The sequence below is a fragment of the Parasteatoda tepidariorum genome, chromosome 8 (genome assembly GCF_982258835.1).
Source record: "Parasteatoda tepidariorum strain Cologne lab strain chromosome 8, Ptep-v5.0, whole genome shotgun sequence".
NCBI lineage: Eukaryota > Metazoa > Arthropoda > Arachnida > Araneae > Theridiidae > Parasteatoda > Parasteatoda tepidariorum.
In genome coordinates, this window is record NC_141762.1 from 2,252,968 (window position 1) to 2,273,228 (window position 20,261).

The 20,261-nt window shown below is 29.8% G+C and overlaps 1 protein-coding gene across 6 annotated transcripts in view; it reads left to right on the plus strand.

Moving 5' to 3' along the window:
- The window catches only part of LOC107454244 (axin-1), a 55,018-nt gene that overhangs the window by 15,610 nt on the left and 19,147 nt on the right, over positions 1–20,261 (plus strand). For 2 of the 6 annotated variants that reach the window (XM_087149707.1, XM_087149709.1), the window contains 2 exons: positions 13,255–14,100; positions 19,883–20,035. In XM_087149707.1, coding sequence (XP_087005833.1) covers positions 13,319–14,100; positions 19,883–20,035 — 935 coding nt within the window. In that variant the 5' untranslated portion in view covers positions 13,255–13,318. Of the gene's footprint in view, positions 1–3,701; positions 3,824–8,765; positions 9,070–9,672; positions 9,760–13,254; positions 14,101–19,882; positions 20,036–20,261 lie in introns of those variants that run through there. The other 4 variants (XM_087149711.1, XM_087149708.1, XM_087149710.1 and 1 more) reach the window with 4 other exon arrangements.

Genomic DNA, 20,261 nt, shown 5'->3' on the forward strand with positions numbered 1-20,261 from the left:
GCGATATTTTCTCATTTAAATAAAAATGGTCGAAATCAATGAATACTCAATTTTTAAAATTTTTTATGAGTTAAGAAAATATCGGCGTTGTAGAAACTTATTAAATATTTAAAAAAAAAATTTAGATTAAAACGCTTTTACTATCTCGTAATTTTGTGGCGTTTCTTCATCTGAACGCTTGGAGTCATTTTTAGAATTACCTTAGGTAGTTCTTGCTAAAGATAGGCTAAATTTGTCCTAACAGTCGTTCATAGCTGTTGCAAACTTACTGAAGTTATATTAACATTACATAACGTGAAAATAATAGAAAATTTTATTTCAGATGATTGCAGACCCTTCGAAAAACAGCCTTAATTGAAACTGATATTTTACACAAACCTATTTTTTTTTTTTTAACCAACCATTAGTGAGTTTTAAAGCTCTGAAATCCAAATTATAAAATTTGTGTAAAGTTTTAAAAACATTTTTAATAATTTTTTTCTTCTCCTTTAAAAAAAAATCTTTATCTCTTTTCTTGTTTTCTCTTTATTTTGAACATATTTTATGATGTTCTTGCAGCTTATGCGAATTAAATCAAATACACATTTTAAAGTAGTGATTAAAATCATGAAGTGCGTTCTCTAAATATTTAGAAAAAAAGTGGAAGAGACCTGGCTAACTGTTTTCTGCATTTAGCTTTACATCCCTCATGCTATCGTATCTTGTGGAAATCGTAGTTACAATAGGGCCCTTTCCACCCTATTACTCTCTCTCTCCAATTAATATGTTTTTTTTTTTACTTCTTATTATTTATAATTGAATTTTAATGCTTAAGTTGGGAACTTGTTCTTTCTCTTCAAATTTCTGAAATATATATATATATATATATATATATATATATATATTTTCATACATGAAACAATATAGATAACTTTCGTACGTATTATTGCAATTTCGTTTTAAAAAAACTTGCATCGACATAAACATTTAATTAGAATTATCAAAATGGCAGCAGAATTGAAAACATTAAACAGTACAGCAATAGAAAAAAAAACTAACAAAAAAATTATTCGAATCTCGTGTATTAGTATAAATATTAGAGAATTGATTTTAATGGGAAATGCTGGCAAAGGAATTTTTTTAAAAAAATTGCACTTACCTGTTCGACACATTCTTAAGTCTTATCTTAATAATGTTCTTATTAGTTTACTTAATAATTGTATAAAATTTAATTTAAATACTGTATAGCCCCAGATTTATATTTGTAATAATAATTTTAAAAAAAAAATAGACCCGATTTTTAAAGTTCAAAAGAGGAAATAGATTAAAAATCGATGTTGTCTATTTAATCCGGATGTCTGGTATACCCGAAGTAATACTTTATAATTCACTATAAATATTTCTCTATAATTATCTGTTATTTAGGGGCTGTTCGCTGCCGTTCACCAACCCCAATGATTGTCCAACGTTCAAACATTCCTTGATGATTCTGTAAATATAAATAATTTTTTCGCTTAGCAATTATTTTTAAAATTGAAAGTGTATTGTTAGTATTACAAATTTAGTGAGTTCACAATCATCATTTAATATTTTCGTTTTCCAAATACATCTAAATGACGTAGCTTCATGCATGACGTAGTGCATGAAGCTGATCGAATTTCTTTCATTTTAATTTATAATACGTAAATAATAGTTGTAAGCGGTTAAAAAGTTTAGATACCAATACAGATAAGTTTATCTTAAAATATATCGTAGGTTACGTTACAGAAACAATCCTTTTAGCCTCAAAATCTTAATTTACAAAACAGTCAAAATCGTAATAATAGCCAGTAGAATAGGAAACTTAATAGTACAGGTATTAAATATTACTTTTCCATACAGAAATATTTTATGCGAAAATGGTACGACTTTAAATTTTATTCTGATGACTACCAAAATGGTATATGGGGAAAACTGGATCCAACAGTGGAAAAATCTATTAGACCTATTCTATGATGTTGAGATATTTCATATTTGACTAGGTTCATTAGAGTAATATTAATTTCTAAATTTAATTTAATAACGTTCGCCTTTCTGATGGGTTGGTGCATGCTTTTGAAACTGTCACCGATTTCATTGGATTCTGCGACACCATCATTCAATTTTTGTATGTAGTTAGATACTACTCTATATAATATGTTTGTAGTACTCGGTCTTTATTACTTTTGATAATCGAAGTCATTTTTTTTCTGCCGCAAGTGTCTGTCGCGTTTTACGTCACGTCATCTTTATTTTCATAGTTTTAGAAAGTGGTTGATTCCATTCTACTATCCACCAAAGTGGGGTTTTGTATTCCGGATCATCAAGGATCCAAATACTTATAAGAAATAATCGGTTTGTTCTGAACCTGCGACTCATCTCAAACCATAATAGTCTCTTCATTTCGTTTAAATCAATTCCGCCATATGAGAGAGGCATCTGGAACGTGGGAAGGCAAAAGATTTAAAAAAAAAGAAAGGAATAATGTAACAACTCTGGTTTCGGTCGCTTTTGATATCCCCGTCTGCACAACACATTAGAAAGAAAGGTGCCAATGAATGGATCCAGGTGCATTCATGCTCCAGGGTGGACTACCATTTCTCAGAAGGGGGAAGAAAAAAAAATATTCTCCTTTTGTGTGCTCACCCCCCTAAACAGGTCTTGAACATGACCCCCCCCCCGACCACTTGTTCCATACTCATTAGGCAAGCAGGGCGTCAAGCGGCCTGCCCCTTTGACACGATATATCTAATTTTTTTTTTTTATACCTATTTTTTTCCCTATGATTTTTATATTTTTTAATATCCTTGCCTTTAGTCATGCTGCCAGAGTCAAATTGCGTTTCGTATTTTTATTTATTTTTACTTTTAAATAGTATTTTGGGTTCATGAATGTAGGGTCTGTCCGTGGTCGGAAGGAATCTCCGATAGATGTTTAGTTTTTGGAGGAAAGATATAATAGGAAAGGTTTTATAGTAATACCACTTTCTTATAAGCCCTGCCATCCTAGTAGCCATTTTAAATTCCATACATTTATTATTACTTTAATTTCCGTTATAACGTCCGATCTGAATGGTTCATTTTAATATGCCGTTCAACGTTGAACTAAAAATATATTTTGTTAAACATTCCCAAGAAAATAATCTAAAACAAAAACATTTTCTTTTAAAACGAGTCGATTGCTTACCGCTGTTACGGCACACTGAATGTACCCTCAATGGGATGAAGGTGGTTAGGGTCGAAAAGTGAATGGAATCTGTATCATAATTGGAAATCAGTTGAGTTTTGCAAATGTTAATTTTGTCGTATTTATGAGTTCGATTCCCCTCTACGTTATAACGTCTGTTTTCGTTTAACAGACTGTGGTCACATCATTTTAATTTGCAAAGTATTTTGTTGTTTATTTAATAGATCAAGCAACTTTTTTCTTCTTCATACAACCATAAAATGGTAAATTTTTTTCTTCTCGTTCAGATTGCTTTTGCTTGCATGTCAATTTCTTTTCATTGATTTATCCCGCAAAGTGGAGTCTTTCTTAAATACATTTTGTAATCATCTAACATAAAACAAAGTTTTAATTCAATTGAAATGAAATCCTAGCCAATAACTTTTGCGTTCTTTTTTTGTTTTGTATTTTGTTTTTAAATGTATAAGAATTATTTATCTATAAATAACTTTATAATAAGATTATTTTAATGTACTAAGAAATAGTGTCTTCATGTATGCATAGCTGTCATCTCTAATGGATTTTGCCAGTTTTCCTGCTCTACTGATTGAATAAAAATTCTCCTGGCTTTTGTGCATTTCAGAAAATTCCCTAAAATGGTGTAAGTTTCTTAAAACAAAAGTCCCTTTTAAACTAGAATTTTTTTGCACATATGATTGTTTGCTTGAATGCATAAATAAGTATTACAAATATATAATGAAGCGAGCCTCATTTCTATAAATAAGTTAAAAATTATTTTTGTTCTGAAATATTCTGTTTATTTTTTTTCAGAACTCTGAGAAAACTATTTTGAGGACTATAAAAATCCCTAAAATTCCTTGTGTGTAAAATATTTAGTACATAACGCAACAATTATTATGAAATTTATATTTTGTAAAATCTACTGCATTTTTTCCTATCTATGTTGGCAGCTATGTTTTATCTTATTTTGGTTCATTGCATTCAACCGACCTGGTATTTAAGAGTTTTTTTTTTTTACATTTAGTGTGGTTCTCTATTTAAAACACCGACACATTGCATTAAGCCTTCACTCATTTAGGCTAATGGAATCAATCTTCAACTCCTTTAAATGGGCTGATTCTTATAAGCTTTGAAAAAAGCAGGCCGAATAGAAAATTCTTTTTTCAATTCGCATGACACAATTCGAAATGGCAGGGCAATGGAATGATAAGCTAAAACTTTATAGTGTCCAGAAGAATGGTTCGGGTGGAAAACACTACGATTTCCTATGTATTCTACAATTATTTAGTGAGTTAAGAATCCGGAAACATAAAGTATTTTTCTGAAAACAATACTAAGGGACAGTTAGTAAAACTGTCGCGATAGGAAAAAAAAAAGTGGTTTACCCGTTTTGCCCCAATCCCTTCAAATATATTTCCTTTTAATTGAAAGTGATAAAATTCAATTTTTTAGTGCAGTTTATTTGTTAATTATCAAGTTAATTGGAAGTGCATATCATTCGACCGCTTCTGTGACTATTTGAGAGCACGTTGGTTTGTTGACATAATTAATTCTTTCTCAGAATTGTCCAGCTACAAGCTGTGCGAGGTGGGGCGTTGAAAATCTTTTGGTGGGACACCCCAGCCTCTACCCCGCCTAAGAAGGCTCCAGTTGACTGCCGGGAAGGCTCTTATCGTTTCCCAACCGGTATCCCTTTGTCGGCACTAAGAGACCCCCACCCAACTTCTTTTCACAACTCCGTGGGCCAGTGGAAGGTAGGGGGGAGGGGGTTTCTTTGCAGCTGCGGGCGGCATATCTCTTTGACCCATTGTCTGATGCGTTCCTCTGACAGGATAGATCAACTCAAATGGCCGAAAAACTTTTTCCTCTTGTCATTCGCCCCAACATATTCTGACTAATAAAAGTTGAAAAAGAACCGTCTTGTTCCACGGGTCGTTTAGTGAGAATTTTATTTATTTGAAAAGTTTTTCAATATACGTTGATTTGAGATGGACGGGTTGAAATCAAAAGTGCTTTCGTATCTGTTAGAAAACCTCTTGAATCGTGTTTCTAACTGATGTAGCGATCTTTTTTCTTTCTAGTTCAATAATATACTTTGCTGCAAATGAACGATTAAGAGTTTTTAACGTTATAAAAATTTTGAATAATGTTTTTCGAAGACTTACGAAAGCAAGCATTTTAGGGAACATCTTATTTATAATTGTGGTGAAACCATAGGTAGAACTGTTAGGTTCAGTTATGTCCAATTATTAGCCAGTGCTCTCTAATAGCGCAATATATATATATATATATATATATATATATTTCGAAATTTTTATTTTGTGTGCATAAGTTAAAACCATGGGTAGTTTTACTTTAGATGTGTTATAAAACTTATTCAATCGTGTTTTTTTCTTTTTTTTCTTTTTAACATAAGAGTGAAAGTGTTTTTTTTTCCGAAAATATTTTGTTTTTAATAAATGAGAGATTGAATATTTTAAAATTTTAAGATGTTTCATAAAATGTCATAAAAAATAACGCATGACTAAATCGTTTTAAAACTGTAGAAAATATTTTTTGCTGTTAGGTATTGTCCATTATTAGCTAGCAATAATGGATGATGTCAGTAATAAAACGGCACAGTCAGTAATAATGCCAATCATGAAAAGGGCACAAAATTTGTATTTTTTGTGAGTGATAGTAATGGTTTCATGTTTTTAAGTGTGAACGAAAAATTATTCAATCCTGTGATTTTTTTTTTATAGATAAAAAGTGATGTATAACTATAAATATTTTTTTTCGTTCAATATATCGAATAAAGGTTTCCAAAAGTTTAAAATAGGAATTTTAAGCTGATTTACGAAGATTCTTATGTAATGTAAAACGTCATGTAACTGTTATGAAATTGTAATAATTTTTAACTTTTCTATGCTGTTAACGAAAATATCGCTAAATAAATATGAAAAAAAAAATCTAATTTTTTTTAAAAATTAAATTTTTGAATATACTTGAAAAGTATTTGAAGTCTCATACCTATTTTAAATTTGTTTCATAAATAAGCTCTATGCATGACGTTCTGAATTTTTATGTATTTTCAACTTTTTAAATCGAAACAAAATTTAAAGGCTGATTTTTATTATTTTTCCGGTTTATTTCTTTATTTTTTACATTAAAAAATAAAATAGTATTGAAATTTGAACTATATCTGTAAGACCAAATCTGTGTATAACGAATGAAATACAAATAAAAAATGCCACTTTTTTAAAACAGTCATGAATTAGGAGGATTGATATTTTAGAAATAAGTTTGTGAAAAATCTTATATCATTTTATCATATAATCTTTATTTCATTTTATTTTTCAAGTTTAATTTTTATGAGATTTTTTTGTGTGTTTGATATGAAGTATATATTTGATATGAAGTTTGATATATCATCGAGTAAAGAAAATCTTAGATGACTTTGGACACTCTAAAAAGGTGACAAGTTTTGCGTCATCCATCAATATACAAGATAAACCAGAGAATGGAAATAATTTCTTCAAAAGGACAACTGATTTTTTCCGATCCACTTATCGGAGAAATGAAATCTGTTTCTTTAAGTAGAAGACCTCTTATTGTAAAAGCGGCAAAAAAAACAAAAACAAAAAAAAACGAAAAACTATCGTACTTTGTTTTCTTTTAGGGGAAAGATATACTTCGGCGAAGAATGAATAAAATTGGTTTAGTTTTTACTCATGCATGCTTTTTATAATCTTGTTTCTTTTGTAATTTTTATCAAGTTGGATTGCTAACTTTTCATTGTAAAACTAAGAACTTCCTACAACTGGTATTGCAGCTATGAAAATTTTGAGTAATCTTTCCCCCCCCCCCCCAAAAAAAAGTATTTTATTCGAAAAAAAAGGAACCTGATTTTTTTTTTTATTATTTATTTTCTACAGAAGTAGCGTGTTTTAAAGAAATATTAACAAATAATCAGCGACGATTGTGCTCCGGAAAAAAGTCCGGATTTTTCGCTAACCGCGATCCGAAAGTTTCCGGAAATCCAAAGTCCAGAAGTTTCAAGAAATCATCGATCACATTTCTGTATAAAAATTCTGTATATTTTATTTAATAATATTAGAACTAGAATTTATACTTGGCATCTCTTTCATTTGTAAATATTTTTCCTGGTAGAATAATAAATGTGATTAGAGATAAAAGTAAGCTTACATATAATTCATTCATTTAAATTATGCTACATATAATTCATTTAGAATATCATGTTTTGAAAATTTAAATAATTTAAATTTATAAAGATATTAATTTTTTGAAGGATTATACTCAAGAAATTTTCAGGATTTTTGAGTTGGACCCACAATCACCCCTGCATAATTAATGAGTGAACTCTTCTCCCCCAAATAATGCTAGTGTAATAAAATAATAGTGTAAAGCGTAACATTTTACCGAATTTGCGAAAATAATATTATTACGTATAAAATTAATATACACTTTTTTAGCAGCAAAGTGTTATTGAAGAATTTAATGGAAGAGCTTGTGAAGTTTAACATTTTATCAAATTTACAAAAATCAACCTGTTGAAAACAATGTAACATTGAACATAGAAAACCGCTTTCTTTAAAAGACTTTGACAGATTAATTTGCTTAATTTTATGTACTTGAGATTCAACGTGTTCTTCCACTATGCTTTTCTTTAATAAATTTTTTTTTTCAACTTTTAACTAGCCTTACCTTTTAGTTAGCGTAACCTTTTAATTAGCACTAACCTTAATTATTTTTAGTGTTTTCGGTGGTAGCTTAATCTCTAATAAATAAATAATTGGAAAAAAAAATGCTCTTTTATTTAATTTATTAAAAATTTCATTGTCTAGTAAAAAAAATATTTGAAGTATGTATTAAAGCTTTTTTTTTTATAAAACAAATTCTGAACAAGGAAATTATCTTTCATGCAAAATTATTCTGCATTTATAGAGAAATTATATTACTAAACAAACATTATTATTTTCTGTTTAGAGTTATAATCCGGAAGTTTAATTTTTATCTCACAAATTGTAATTCTATTACTGAAATGAGATAGAAAATTATTTTTAATGCAGAATACTTCATTTATTTATGTTCTGAGAATCTATCAATATATGAATAAATACATATTTTTTCATGTCGTAATCTGGTATTTAGCTAGTTATATTCCGGTAGTTTAGTTTTTCATTTCATAAATTCTAATGCTGAACAAATAATTTAGAAAATTATTTTTAATATGAAATAATTCTTCCTCTTTTTTTGATCCATTCAGAAAAAAATCTATGAATAAATACATGTGTCAATAAAATATTTTTTCTCGTAATCTGATAAAAGTTATAATCCAGAAATGTAGTTTTTCTCTCCGCAGGATTTGTATTTTACAACTGTAAGTTCTAGATGATATTTTTCTAATCCGGAAATGGACAAGTACTATAGATAAGTTCCTGGAAGGCTTGTCAAAGTCGGTATTTTGTACAAAGGGCATCTTTCCTGAATACCTTGACTGTCTTATCCCATTTTTCATGAAAATGCCTGTGGCGCGGGGAGGCTGAAGGGGGAGTATCGGTGTGAGTGAGGGGGAAATTGCCAGTTGCATTTCCCTTCCCTCCTTGGAAAGAGGCAACAGTTGAGTGTTGTTCCTTGGAGAAAGAAGCTTCTATTCCATTTCTTTTTGGATTATCGTTTGGAATTGTTGCTCTTGGATACACAGTTGTGGATTAATTTATCTATATTGTGCGAGTGGTGTTTGTGGCGCTATTTGTGCATTATAAGATACACGTGGAATACGTATTATTGTGAATTATAAAATAATAAGCATTCATAACGCTTTTAAGTGTTAATGGTGTGGGTGTCATAGATGTTTCATTTTAAACGGAAAACAATAATATTGTAAGTATGGCAAATTATTTTTTTGTGTTCATAATTTCCTCCCTTTATTCCATGCAACAATTCCTCCCTTTATTAATTTTTTCTTTCCCATATTGTTATGAGATCCCTAATGCCCATACTTTTTCTTTAAATTAAGTTACTAAATCTTGTCTATGTGTTGAATAAACAATTTTTTAACTGTGCACATTTATTCCATCTCCCGCTAGACGTAATAAATGTGTTCGGATTTATTTACATCTCGATAAGGATAGTGTCAGATGTAAGTGTTAAAATATGTGAGGCATACCATTTGCTTGTATTTGTACACATTTCATTTGAATTTTTTTTCTGTATGTTCTACACATTCATTAAATTTGTATCTAACTAATACATAATACGTAAGGCTCTTATCGCCAAAAGCAGCAGCAGTAAGAACCCTACGCGTAGTATGTAATTTAAGGGGTGGTAATTCGTAGCCAACTGATGCTAATTTCATTATGGATATACGACCGAGGCAGTTTATATCAAGTCGCATTGTTTTATGCACGAATTCTGGGTTTGTTTACGTCTTGCTGGGCAGAGAATGCATAAAATTGTGTATGGTGTTTATAATTTTTAGGAAAGATTAAGATCAGTCTTGAGAATTGGAAGAGCGAAAAGAGTTTCTTTGCGACCGTAACTTCGGGATTTTGAACATGGTGAATACACAATGTAAACAGCTTATACATATTTTTATTAAAATTATTTTTTATTTTTAGAGAAAAAAGGAAACATTTTTTTTCGTTATTGTACTTAGCTAATATACTTCTCCTTACTAACTTAGATTTCTCAAATCAAATTATATTTTGAAAGATATTATTTCACTGTAAATCGCATAGAAATTAATAAAGAGCTTTCATAATCAAACGAGTCAATGAAGGCTATTTTAAATACTAGATAATTATTACATTTAAATGCCCTAGAATAGTAAAGATCGTAGTCAATTTTAAGGAGTAATATGTTTTTTTAGAATCTTAAAAATTTTTTCTGTAGAAATCTTAAAATCAAAATGCAAGTTGACTATAAAATGAATTATTTTATGAAATGCATAATCAAATCAGGAATCATTTTGTAGTTGAGGAGAAGTATATGAACAATAAATGACAGGATGAAAAATATGAAGTCTGAAGAAAAGAAATAGGAACAGGATCAGATTAATTTTTGATAATTTATTAGATTGGAGTTGTAATATGAAGATAAATCTGAAGCAATTTTATGTTATTGTTATAAAAAATTTGTTATTTTCTGCAAAAAATAGTTGGTTCATAATGTGCATCTTGCAATTACTTATTTATTGTAATTGGATAAAAAAAAAATACATGGCTTGTTCAAATAAGTTTCCATTTTCAAATGAAAAAGACTTTTTTTTTCTCCTCCAGGATCAAGGGGAATATATGCAGTTGGACTTCTATTTAAGGAACTTCCATTTTGCGAATTTCTCTGTTTTCCGATTTTTTTTGAGGCAACAAGAACAGTTTCAGAATTTATTAGAATGACTTCCAAATAGCAAAGTGAATTTTCTATTTAATGAACTTTTCTTTGAGATTCCCTTTCCTTATTTCCCAAAATATTTTAGAACATTTCAAATTTGTTTATGGGGGGGGGGAATGACCTTGAATTGATTCTCTAAAGAAAGCAGTAAAATCCCTTTCCCTTCTTGTTTGCATTTCATACTGGAATCCATGCCAAAAATCAATTTACGAGAAAGCATAACAGAAACCTTTGAAGCATGGAACTATGATGTTACAGATCATAACTGTTCATAACAGTTTTGCTAAAGCTGGAATCTTAATCAGTACGAAGAAGCCGAAAAGTGCGAAGGACAAAGATGATATTCCTTTAGAAGAATTAAAAAAAATTTTAGTGCAGCTAGGAGAGAATCAAATTAATGATGATGTACTGATTAATGATTTTTTGAATTCATTCTAAAGCTGCAACCACAAAAACCATAACTATTTTAGATATTTTGGACAGTCTGAAAAATAAAAACAATTTGGTAATAAATTGTGTGGAAGATAAAGACAGAAATGATGAAGTGACCTTCATTTCATAAAGTGTTAAAATCATTTGAAACAATTAAATGGTAGATAATAATTTACAAAATAAAGGCTTATCAATTGTTATTTTAATTATGCCTAGTGTTTATGAATTTAAAACCTGTTTTGTGTTGCAAGTATTTCAAATGGTGATTCTCTATTTAACGAATTTTCCATACAACCAAACATTTTATCAGGATTTTGGACTTCGTTAAATAGAGGCTCGACTGCTTTTTTTTGGTAGAAAAAATCAGTCCTCGAAATACAATTTTTTATGCAGAATTTACAATTTTATCGCATTTGCTGAGGTAGCGAATGCTTAGTGCTGATCTTGTATAACCTTACTCTTATATCTCCTATTTTGTTATTAAGATTAGTTTTTTTATAATTGTGTAAATCCAATTTTCTTAATTGCTTGTGTAGTTTTCTGACTAGCCTTCTAAAGCATCATTACATTTCAAATATTTTTTTTGTATTCATAGAAATGTAATAGGTTTTAGTATAAGAGTAGCTTATGGGTAGAATGTAGAATATGTGTAGCTTAAAAATATTAAGAGACTAATATGTACCCTGTGTCAGAATTTTGTCTAGCTACCTGCGACATAACTCTTTAGCACTAATGTCTTTCTGCAAAATACTTATAATAATAAACATATATGATACTAATTTATACTGTGTTTACAAAAAAAAACTATATAATTTTTTTTAATTGAACATGTAATAATCTTGTTTTCTAATATTATGGGTGATATTCTCTCATTTTGTTGGAGAGGGAGGTGCACAAATTATTTCCTTCTTCGCATTTTGTAATTAATCATCACAATAAAAAAAACTAAATCATGAAATCTGTAGTAGTTAGTAATTGCCGAACTAAAGATTGGTGACGAAATCGTGCAAATCGGACTACTCAAATGCGTGTTTCGTTTCAAGATTAGGTTGTTGCAATAAATAATATGGTATAAAAAGTATCGTTATCGATAGAATTATTGATTTAAAAGTAAATACTCAAATGCCTGATTTGAATTTTCCATATTGTTTGAAATGTATCAGGATATTTAAAATCTACTTGAAAATGAATATCAATAATTGCCGAAAATATAATCGAAACATTACATCGATTTACGATGCTATCGGAGTAAGTTGAGCGTGTCAAAAAGTGATATTCTCAATGCTTGATCCAAATATTACGTGTACATTTTTGGAGGATATTTCCGTATTGTGATCTGTCTCACCAACTACAATTGCCAAGATGCCAAATAGATTTTAAACTTGCAAATTTTAAAAACAAAACATGTAGATGAAAGGATGCAACCTTTCGAGTTGCACCCTTTCTATGATGTTTTTTTTTTTTAGTTTCTCGCGGGCCGCTGCCCGGAAGTTTCTAAGACTTCACGATTATTCTGCCACAGATCACGATACAGAAATCTCCCCCATTTTTGTAGAAAGGAAAAAAGTAAATGTTTTTTAATTTTCGAAAGAGAAATCATACTGCAATAACTCTAAAATAATTTGCGACAATGTCGGTGCGATTCTGCCACGGGGAATATGTATATGTGTAATATTTTTGAATTAAACATTTCAAGGTACTTTTTACGAGAGGTCTTAATAATTTTTTAAATATAAGTTGTAAAGTTTCTATTTTAATAATTTTTTCTTTAGCAAGGAAAGAAAAATTCTCTTTGGATTTTACAAAATTCTTGAATAAGCTGTCACACGTGTTTAAAGTTATAAAAATCAAAAAATGTATTTAAGTAATGAAACTCAATTTGAGGTTCTTCTTTAAACTTAGGAATTCAATAAGCTAAAAAGTGAATAAATTTAAATTTATTTGTATTAAGAAATTAGCAAATTTAACACAAGGCTTCATTCTTTCTCTTGTGAAATTTGTTTCCTTGTAAGGATGTGTGGCTGGGAGAACATCATTTATGGCTACCAACTCAGTCCTTCTTTCTTATGAGATTTTATTTTTGAGGATTATTTTCCATTAAAATTTTTATTTTATTTTAAATTACCTCATTTTTTGTACCTCTGTGCAAAGTAGATTTCTGTGAAGGAGTGTCTTTCTGTGTATATGATGAAGCAAAAGTAGAACCTTAAACATGTCACTAAATATTTTATTTTTATCTTTCAGTTATTTCCTTTTCTTCACGTGAAAAGGCTAAATTAATGGATAGTTTTCTTAAAAATTGAGTGCTATGAATGGCTTTACAGAGCCAATGTCAGAAGAATCAAGACCACCCGTTATAGGCAAGGAAGATTCTTGCTTTGAAAAGCCCTTTCCCCTACAGTACCTCGACTTTCCAAACATGGAAATCTGTGAAGTGACTGAGTGTGACAGTAAAAACATCAATGGCACAAACAGTTTTCAAAATGAAGGGTGTGAATTTATGGAACTGTCTCCTGTTCCTAGTCCACCTAATCCTGGAAAATGGACTGTTAGCTTGCAGTGTTTGTTGGACGATATTCAAGGGACAGACCTTTTTCAGAAATATTTGATTATGGAAAATCAAGACACTAAGCCTTTAGATTTTATTTTTGCTTGCAGAGGAGTTAAAAAGACTGCTCAGCACACGGACCGCGAAAAGTTGAATAAGCTCGTGCACGTTCTTTACGAAAAAAAGGTCAAAAGGATAGCCGCAATCGGTGACGATACGAAACGAGAAATCAAGCGTAAAATACAGTCGAAAGAAATAGACATCCATATTTTTGATGTTGCTCAACGTCAAGTGGAGATGGACATTTCGAACACCACTTACACTACCTTTTTGCAGTCTGACCTTTATCTTCAGCATTTAAGATCTTCATCTGAGGGTGAATCTGAAAGAGTTGCTTCTGAAGAAGCTGAGTGTTTACCTACCTTGCACGAAGATTCGGAACTTCATTTAACTGAGAAGCACCAATTAATATTAAAAAAAGAAAGTATACGAAGAAAGCTTCTAAGAAATTCTGATCTTAGAAGAAGTAGGATAGAACCAGGGTAAGTAAAAGTCTTTTTTAATTTTTTTTGTCACTATTTAATCAGACTGGTGATATTTCAGTATTTAAACTGAATTCAAATTTTTCTGATCAGTGCTGTTGATATCTTTTTATAAAATTGTTCATTGATGTCTCTAAGTGAACTGACAAATCGGCATATCTATGACATTTGCGTATTTTTCGTTCCGATCAGGTCACATGCCTGTTTAATGTAGAATGTGCAAAATAAACAGAGAAATACCCTGAATAACTTATGAACGAATTATATGATTTTTACATACTAGAACTTATCTTGATCATTTGAGGGGGCCCAGTTTTAATGATACTAATTAAGTACAGACGATATCTTAACTTACGATATCAGACTCTAAAATAAATTTCATCCGATGTAATTTTCTTGATGTTACTTTTTTCTTGATGTCATTCAAATTTCTGACTTCTGAAGCATGAGAGTTTAATCATTAGAGTTATTCCGGATGTTCACTTGTTTTGATATACTGTACACTCTTAACAAAAATTTTCTTCCACCTTAGATTATTAAAAATGACACCCGCATTGTTGGGGATCATCCCCCATTAAAGTATCTTTTCCCCCCGCATGTTTTATTCCTCAATACTACCCGAACTTTGTTCTCCAGACCATTATTAGAAGGATATTATCATTTGTTAATAAATCTTGTTTAACAGTATGAAATGAAATTTGGGAAAATTCTTCGAGCTTTCCTTTAAGAAAGAGTAAAAAAAGTGCTTAGAAAATGGATTGAAACTTTTAAAATTTTTAAGATATTCAATGATGAATATAAAATTAAGATATTTAATGAACTTTTCTCAAATTCTTAAGTAATAATTTTGTAACTAATTTTAAATTGCTCTGAAAGTTTTGTTTAATTTTTTTTGAATATTTTCAGTTCTAGCAACAAAAAAAAGAAGCTAGGTTTGCAAAATTTTGTGTAATTATTGCATATATTAACCAAAATAGTAGTTATAGGTTCCAAATATATTACTACATTTTATGGCATAGAGTGTTCAAAAATTTTTTTTTTCCTTTTGTAATTTATTGTCTTTCCCTTAACCCCTCAAAAATCTCTCAACATCATCGATATGTATGAAAAATCAAACAATCTAATCACTTCTAAATTTATAAACCGATTTCAACCGATACTGATTTTTTTTAGAAATATCAAAAACTGTGTTAGTATCAAAGTATTTCCATTATAATGCTGAATTCCTGTAGGGGAAGCAATCTACTTTTCCAAACTTGTGTTCCTCAATTTCTGAATGACTAATTAGGAGATCTGAATTTAAACACTGCATGTTTTCTGTCTTTGCACTGTTGCAGTTGTTTGTTTTCTGTTGTTTGTTGCAGTTGCTTTGCACTGTTTGTTTTCTGCCTTTGCAGACTTTGCACTGCACTGTCTTTTTTTGTTCACTTTTTTTAAATTCATTGCCTATTGTTCTAATACAATTACGGCTTGTTTAAGAGCCCAGACCATAATAATGATATCGTCTGCATTGGCCAATAGTTGGTTTATTTTACTGAGGTTATTTCCTTTGGTGTTTAAAACTTTTTTTAGGGCAATATTAAATAAGAGACAAGCCATTCCTCATATCCAATTGTTCAGTCAGGTCATTCTGTATACGGATTTGTTTCATTAAGGGTAAGAGCCACCAGAGACAGAAGTTCCTCTGATATACCCAGTTCATGCGAAGCTATTGAAAGGAATTCACAATTGATACATTTATATGCAGTTTTGAAGTCCATGAAACAGTTATGGGTGTCTATTCTCTGCACTTTTCCCAAAGCTGACTTTTCTAAACCCATCTTTTACATAACCTAGGTGTTTTAGGTTGAAAGTCAATGTGTCATCAATGAATCCTGTTCCGAATACATGTTTGTTGGGGTCACAACTGTAAAAAGTTGTGTGATTGTATTCCTTGCCCAATCCATCACATTGCATTCATCCATTCTTTGCATCAAAGGCTTCTATAGAGAGAGCGTAAGTTCCACGAACCTATTCTTACGTCCTTAAAATCCTTTCCAAGTCTCCTCCGGAGCAGCAGTCCAGAATAATTTCCTTTTGATTTCGTAACGGTAAATTTTTTTACAGGATAAGGTTGTTGGTTTTAGGCCTCACCCCTGACCTGAAGGACCAGGGTGTTTCACTTTGTCTGGTTCACTCGACCTGCCCGGCTCGGGGAACCCTGTCGGTAGCCGAGCTACTGCCGATATAGCTCTACGGGTCACAAACCTGCTAAACCAGGGGTCGGCAACCTTTTGTAATGAAAGAGCCAAAAGTTGCAATTTTACAAAATTTCCCGCTTTTAAAGAGCTACTAAAAATTTTTGATTTAATAGTATAGTATTTTTTTATGTATTTTTAATTTGATTTTTATTTGATTTTTAATTAAAAAAACGGTTTTGAATACAAAATAATATTCTAGTTTTCATTTAATTTAAATTTTTTAATTCTTTTGGGGGGGATAAGAATACTTGAGTCACTAAAATTCGATAAAAATTTTAAATTTTCTTACTAATTCTCGTCAAATTTTTAACAGAAAACGCGATTTTTTTTTATTGAATGTGCAACGAAACACAATCTTATCAGATAGATTTTATAATAATTCTTTTTAATTTTTCATGGCAATTCCGCAATAATATTCATTTATATTATATAGTTAATATTCATTTAATATTATATCCGAATTTTTTCACAATTTTCCTTTTTAAGAAATATGTACCATCTATTCTTGTTATTGTTAAAAAAAAAATTTTAAGCACTTAATTATTAAACATTTAAATAAATTTTACATTTTTTTGTCAAAGCAAACGTTAAATCGACTTATGATTAAGTACTAGAAATGATGGTCACATACTTTTTATATTTATTGTGAAAAATTAAAAAATTTATAGAGCCTCAAGCTTTCCAACTCAAATAATTTAACATTGTTTTTTAAAATTAATTTAATAAAAGTCACTGAAAGTAACGATCTTCTATTATTTGAAATATCTTTTATTCGCAAATTTACAACATTAATGTATTTGATTATGTAATTTAATAATATGCAGGTGATTCGGAATGACCACTCTTAATATGCATTTAAAGAAATTTTATTTCAAGTGAACGCAAAAAAGAACGGATAGAGGTCACACGTTAGAATTTTATCAATCGAAAACAAACAAATTACTGTTGAGGAAGGCGAGTGTAAAAAGGCGATTAACAATTTTTTACCAAATTAAATAACTTTATAAATTAAAAACTTTAACATTCACCTGGCAATTAAACAGGCCTGTTATTATTATAATAAAGATTATTATCAATATATTGTATTAGATATTTTTTAAATTCATATTCTTGCTTTTTCCCTTTTAAATTTTAATTTACTACATCCGCTGAAGTAGATTTATATCTTTATTTTTGTCAATGTTTATAAAAATTTATATTAAGGGTGGTCTTTTCATAACATCATGTTTTACACAATAATTACATGTGATACACATCAAAGGCTTTAAAAAATGTAGATGAAAATTAAATTAGTATTTATTCATTAAACTGAAAAATTATCATACATCAATTATGACTCGTGCATTTTTTTTAAAATTCTTAATCTAAGTATGATTCATTTTGATGCATTTCAAATATTATATGCGTATTTATTTAATTTCAGTAATTTTATTTGCGAATAATTATTTTTAATTCTTATTTATTGCAAGATTTTTATTTTTCATTTTTATTTAATAATTTTATTCATTTTTATTATTCGTTTTATAATTTACATTATTATTAATATAAGAGCTGTGACTAAAATATTGAATGGGGATAGAGAAATAGCTCTTTTTTCTGGTGGGGAGGGGGGGAGTGATATAACCTAACATTTGAACCAATAACCTAATGACCTACAATTTGAAGCAATAATTGAGGAATTAATTTAATTGGAAAATAACATATTTAATGCAATTTAATTTTACCTTAATCTTTAAACAATTAGACTGCAAATAGTATATATTCATAAAAAATTTATACTTACATTCAATAATATCATTAATTTATAAAATACACTTTGAGTAACTAAGTATGTACTTGTAAACTGGAACTGGACAGTTAAAGACAGGTCAGTGAAGTAACTGGTGGGGTGAGTGAAAAGAAACTGGACAGTCATAAAGAGAAAACCTCAGCTGTAAGTGCATTGAGCCCTTTCCTTCCCCTTCTTAACGACATGGACAAAGATATTGTCTTTATTCTTAGAAAGAGTAAGAGAAAACGTGAGAAAAAGGTATTTCTAGCTAAATACTTTTAAAACACCCTGGATTTTTCAAGTTGACAGAAATTTCCGGTATTTTGTCTGCTGTTTCAGAAGATCAGAGCCGCGGGCGCCATCCCTTTTTGTGCCTTTTCATAGTGTCGGTAATGGCATGCTCAAACAGACTTGCCACTTTTCTGGGTAAATACTCGGAATCGAGTTGAAATGAGACACCCCACTAACGATGGGCCTGAGCGTAGCGGTTTGAAATTAACGATTATAAGAATAGAAAGCTCTTGGAAATTAGGTACTTAAAATATTTCTTATTTTTAAGGGTTTTGGTAACAATTTATTAATTTTTTCGTATGGAACTGGAGAGCCGCAACTTTACACCAAAAGAGCCACCGAGCCACAGGTTGCCGACCCCTGTGCTAAACCATGTTAAGGTAGACACACCAAGCAAAAATAAAAATTCCAGTTGGAAAATATCTTTAACCTTTTTAAATTAACATAACAGTATTTCAAAGCTCATTCTAGGCAGGGTAAACAGGGCGGAGCACCCTGCTGCCCTTTTAGTCAAAAGAATGCACCCTGTTGCATCTGAAGTAAATTAGTGCCCTGATCTCCATACCCTTTTTGCCCTTTCTTTCCTCAACCCTTCTTTATTTTTCCCCCTGCAAACTCTGCAATAGATGTCTTAAACTTTTGTTATTTTCAACTCTTTTTTATTTAATTTGTCATTGCAGTCAATACATAGATTTATAAGGGAAAGAAAAAATAGCCATCACATCCCCTTGTTGCACTTGACATTGAAAGTTTGCAGTTGCTTCTACTATCATTAAACCATGATTTTTATAAATCATTTTAATTATTAAATCATGACTACAGACACTTAAAAACATGAATTTATTATTTAATTAATATATGCTTGCATTTTAAATAAATTACCTAGCTAATTAGCTCAATAATTCAATATATATGTTAATTTATTAATAAAAATTAGTAATTAATATGATTGCTTTGCTACTTTTAGTGAAGTAAAAAAAAATTTCTTTTACTGATTGACAATGTTTTTTCATAGAACGTGTAGAGCCCATAGAACGAAATTATTGCCTTTTTAGAATAATAATGCCTTTTTTTTAAACTTTTGCTCCCTGCCCTTTTTTTTATCCTAGAATGAGTAATTTTATTCATAAAAGAGTTTATATGACATTAAAAGAAATTATGATCTTTAGTGAAACCTAAATCACTAAAAAACTGGATAGGTTGCACCAATAAAATAATTCAGATAAATTTTATCATACACTCTATTTAATAGGAAATTTTTTAAATACAAAGTCTTTCTGCTTATGTTGTAAGTCATAGTCCAAAGGTTAACATAAAATTGAATTGATGTAAACAATCCTAAAGTGATTTTTAAAAAAAAAAAAAAAAATTATTAACATTTATCATGTCTAATTCTTAAGTTTCTCTTTTTTAATTCATTTGTAAACTGTTATAAAAAACATACCAAACCTTGTATTTTCTAATGTGTGTGCATTTTCAGATCAATAATAAAGTCGCCTTACTCTGTGAATTACAGTTCATATCATGCCAGATATGGTACATGCTTACCTACTTCTGTGCAAGATAGCGAATTACAAAGCATATCTTCTGGTGCTCAGACAGACGATACAATGTCTAATTGTGACAGTAGTGTGTAAGTTATTACTGTTTTCATTGACAGTTTCTTTAAAATACATAATTACAGTAAGTAGCAAAACTGTATCGTATAAGAAATGAAACACTCAGTGAAAGACCAAGTAATATTCTGAAGGAAAAAAATGCTGTTATTGAAGTTTCTGGCATTTTTATTCGACATTATATTGATGAAATTCAATAATATTATTAATTGACACATTTTAAACTAGGTCCTTAATGCAAAA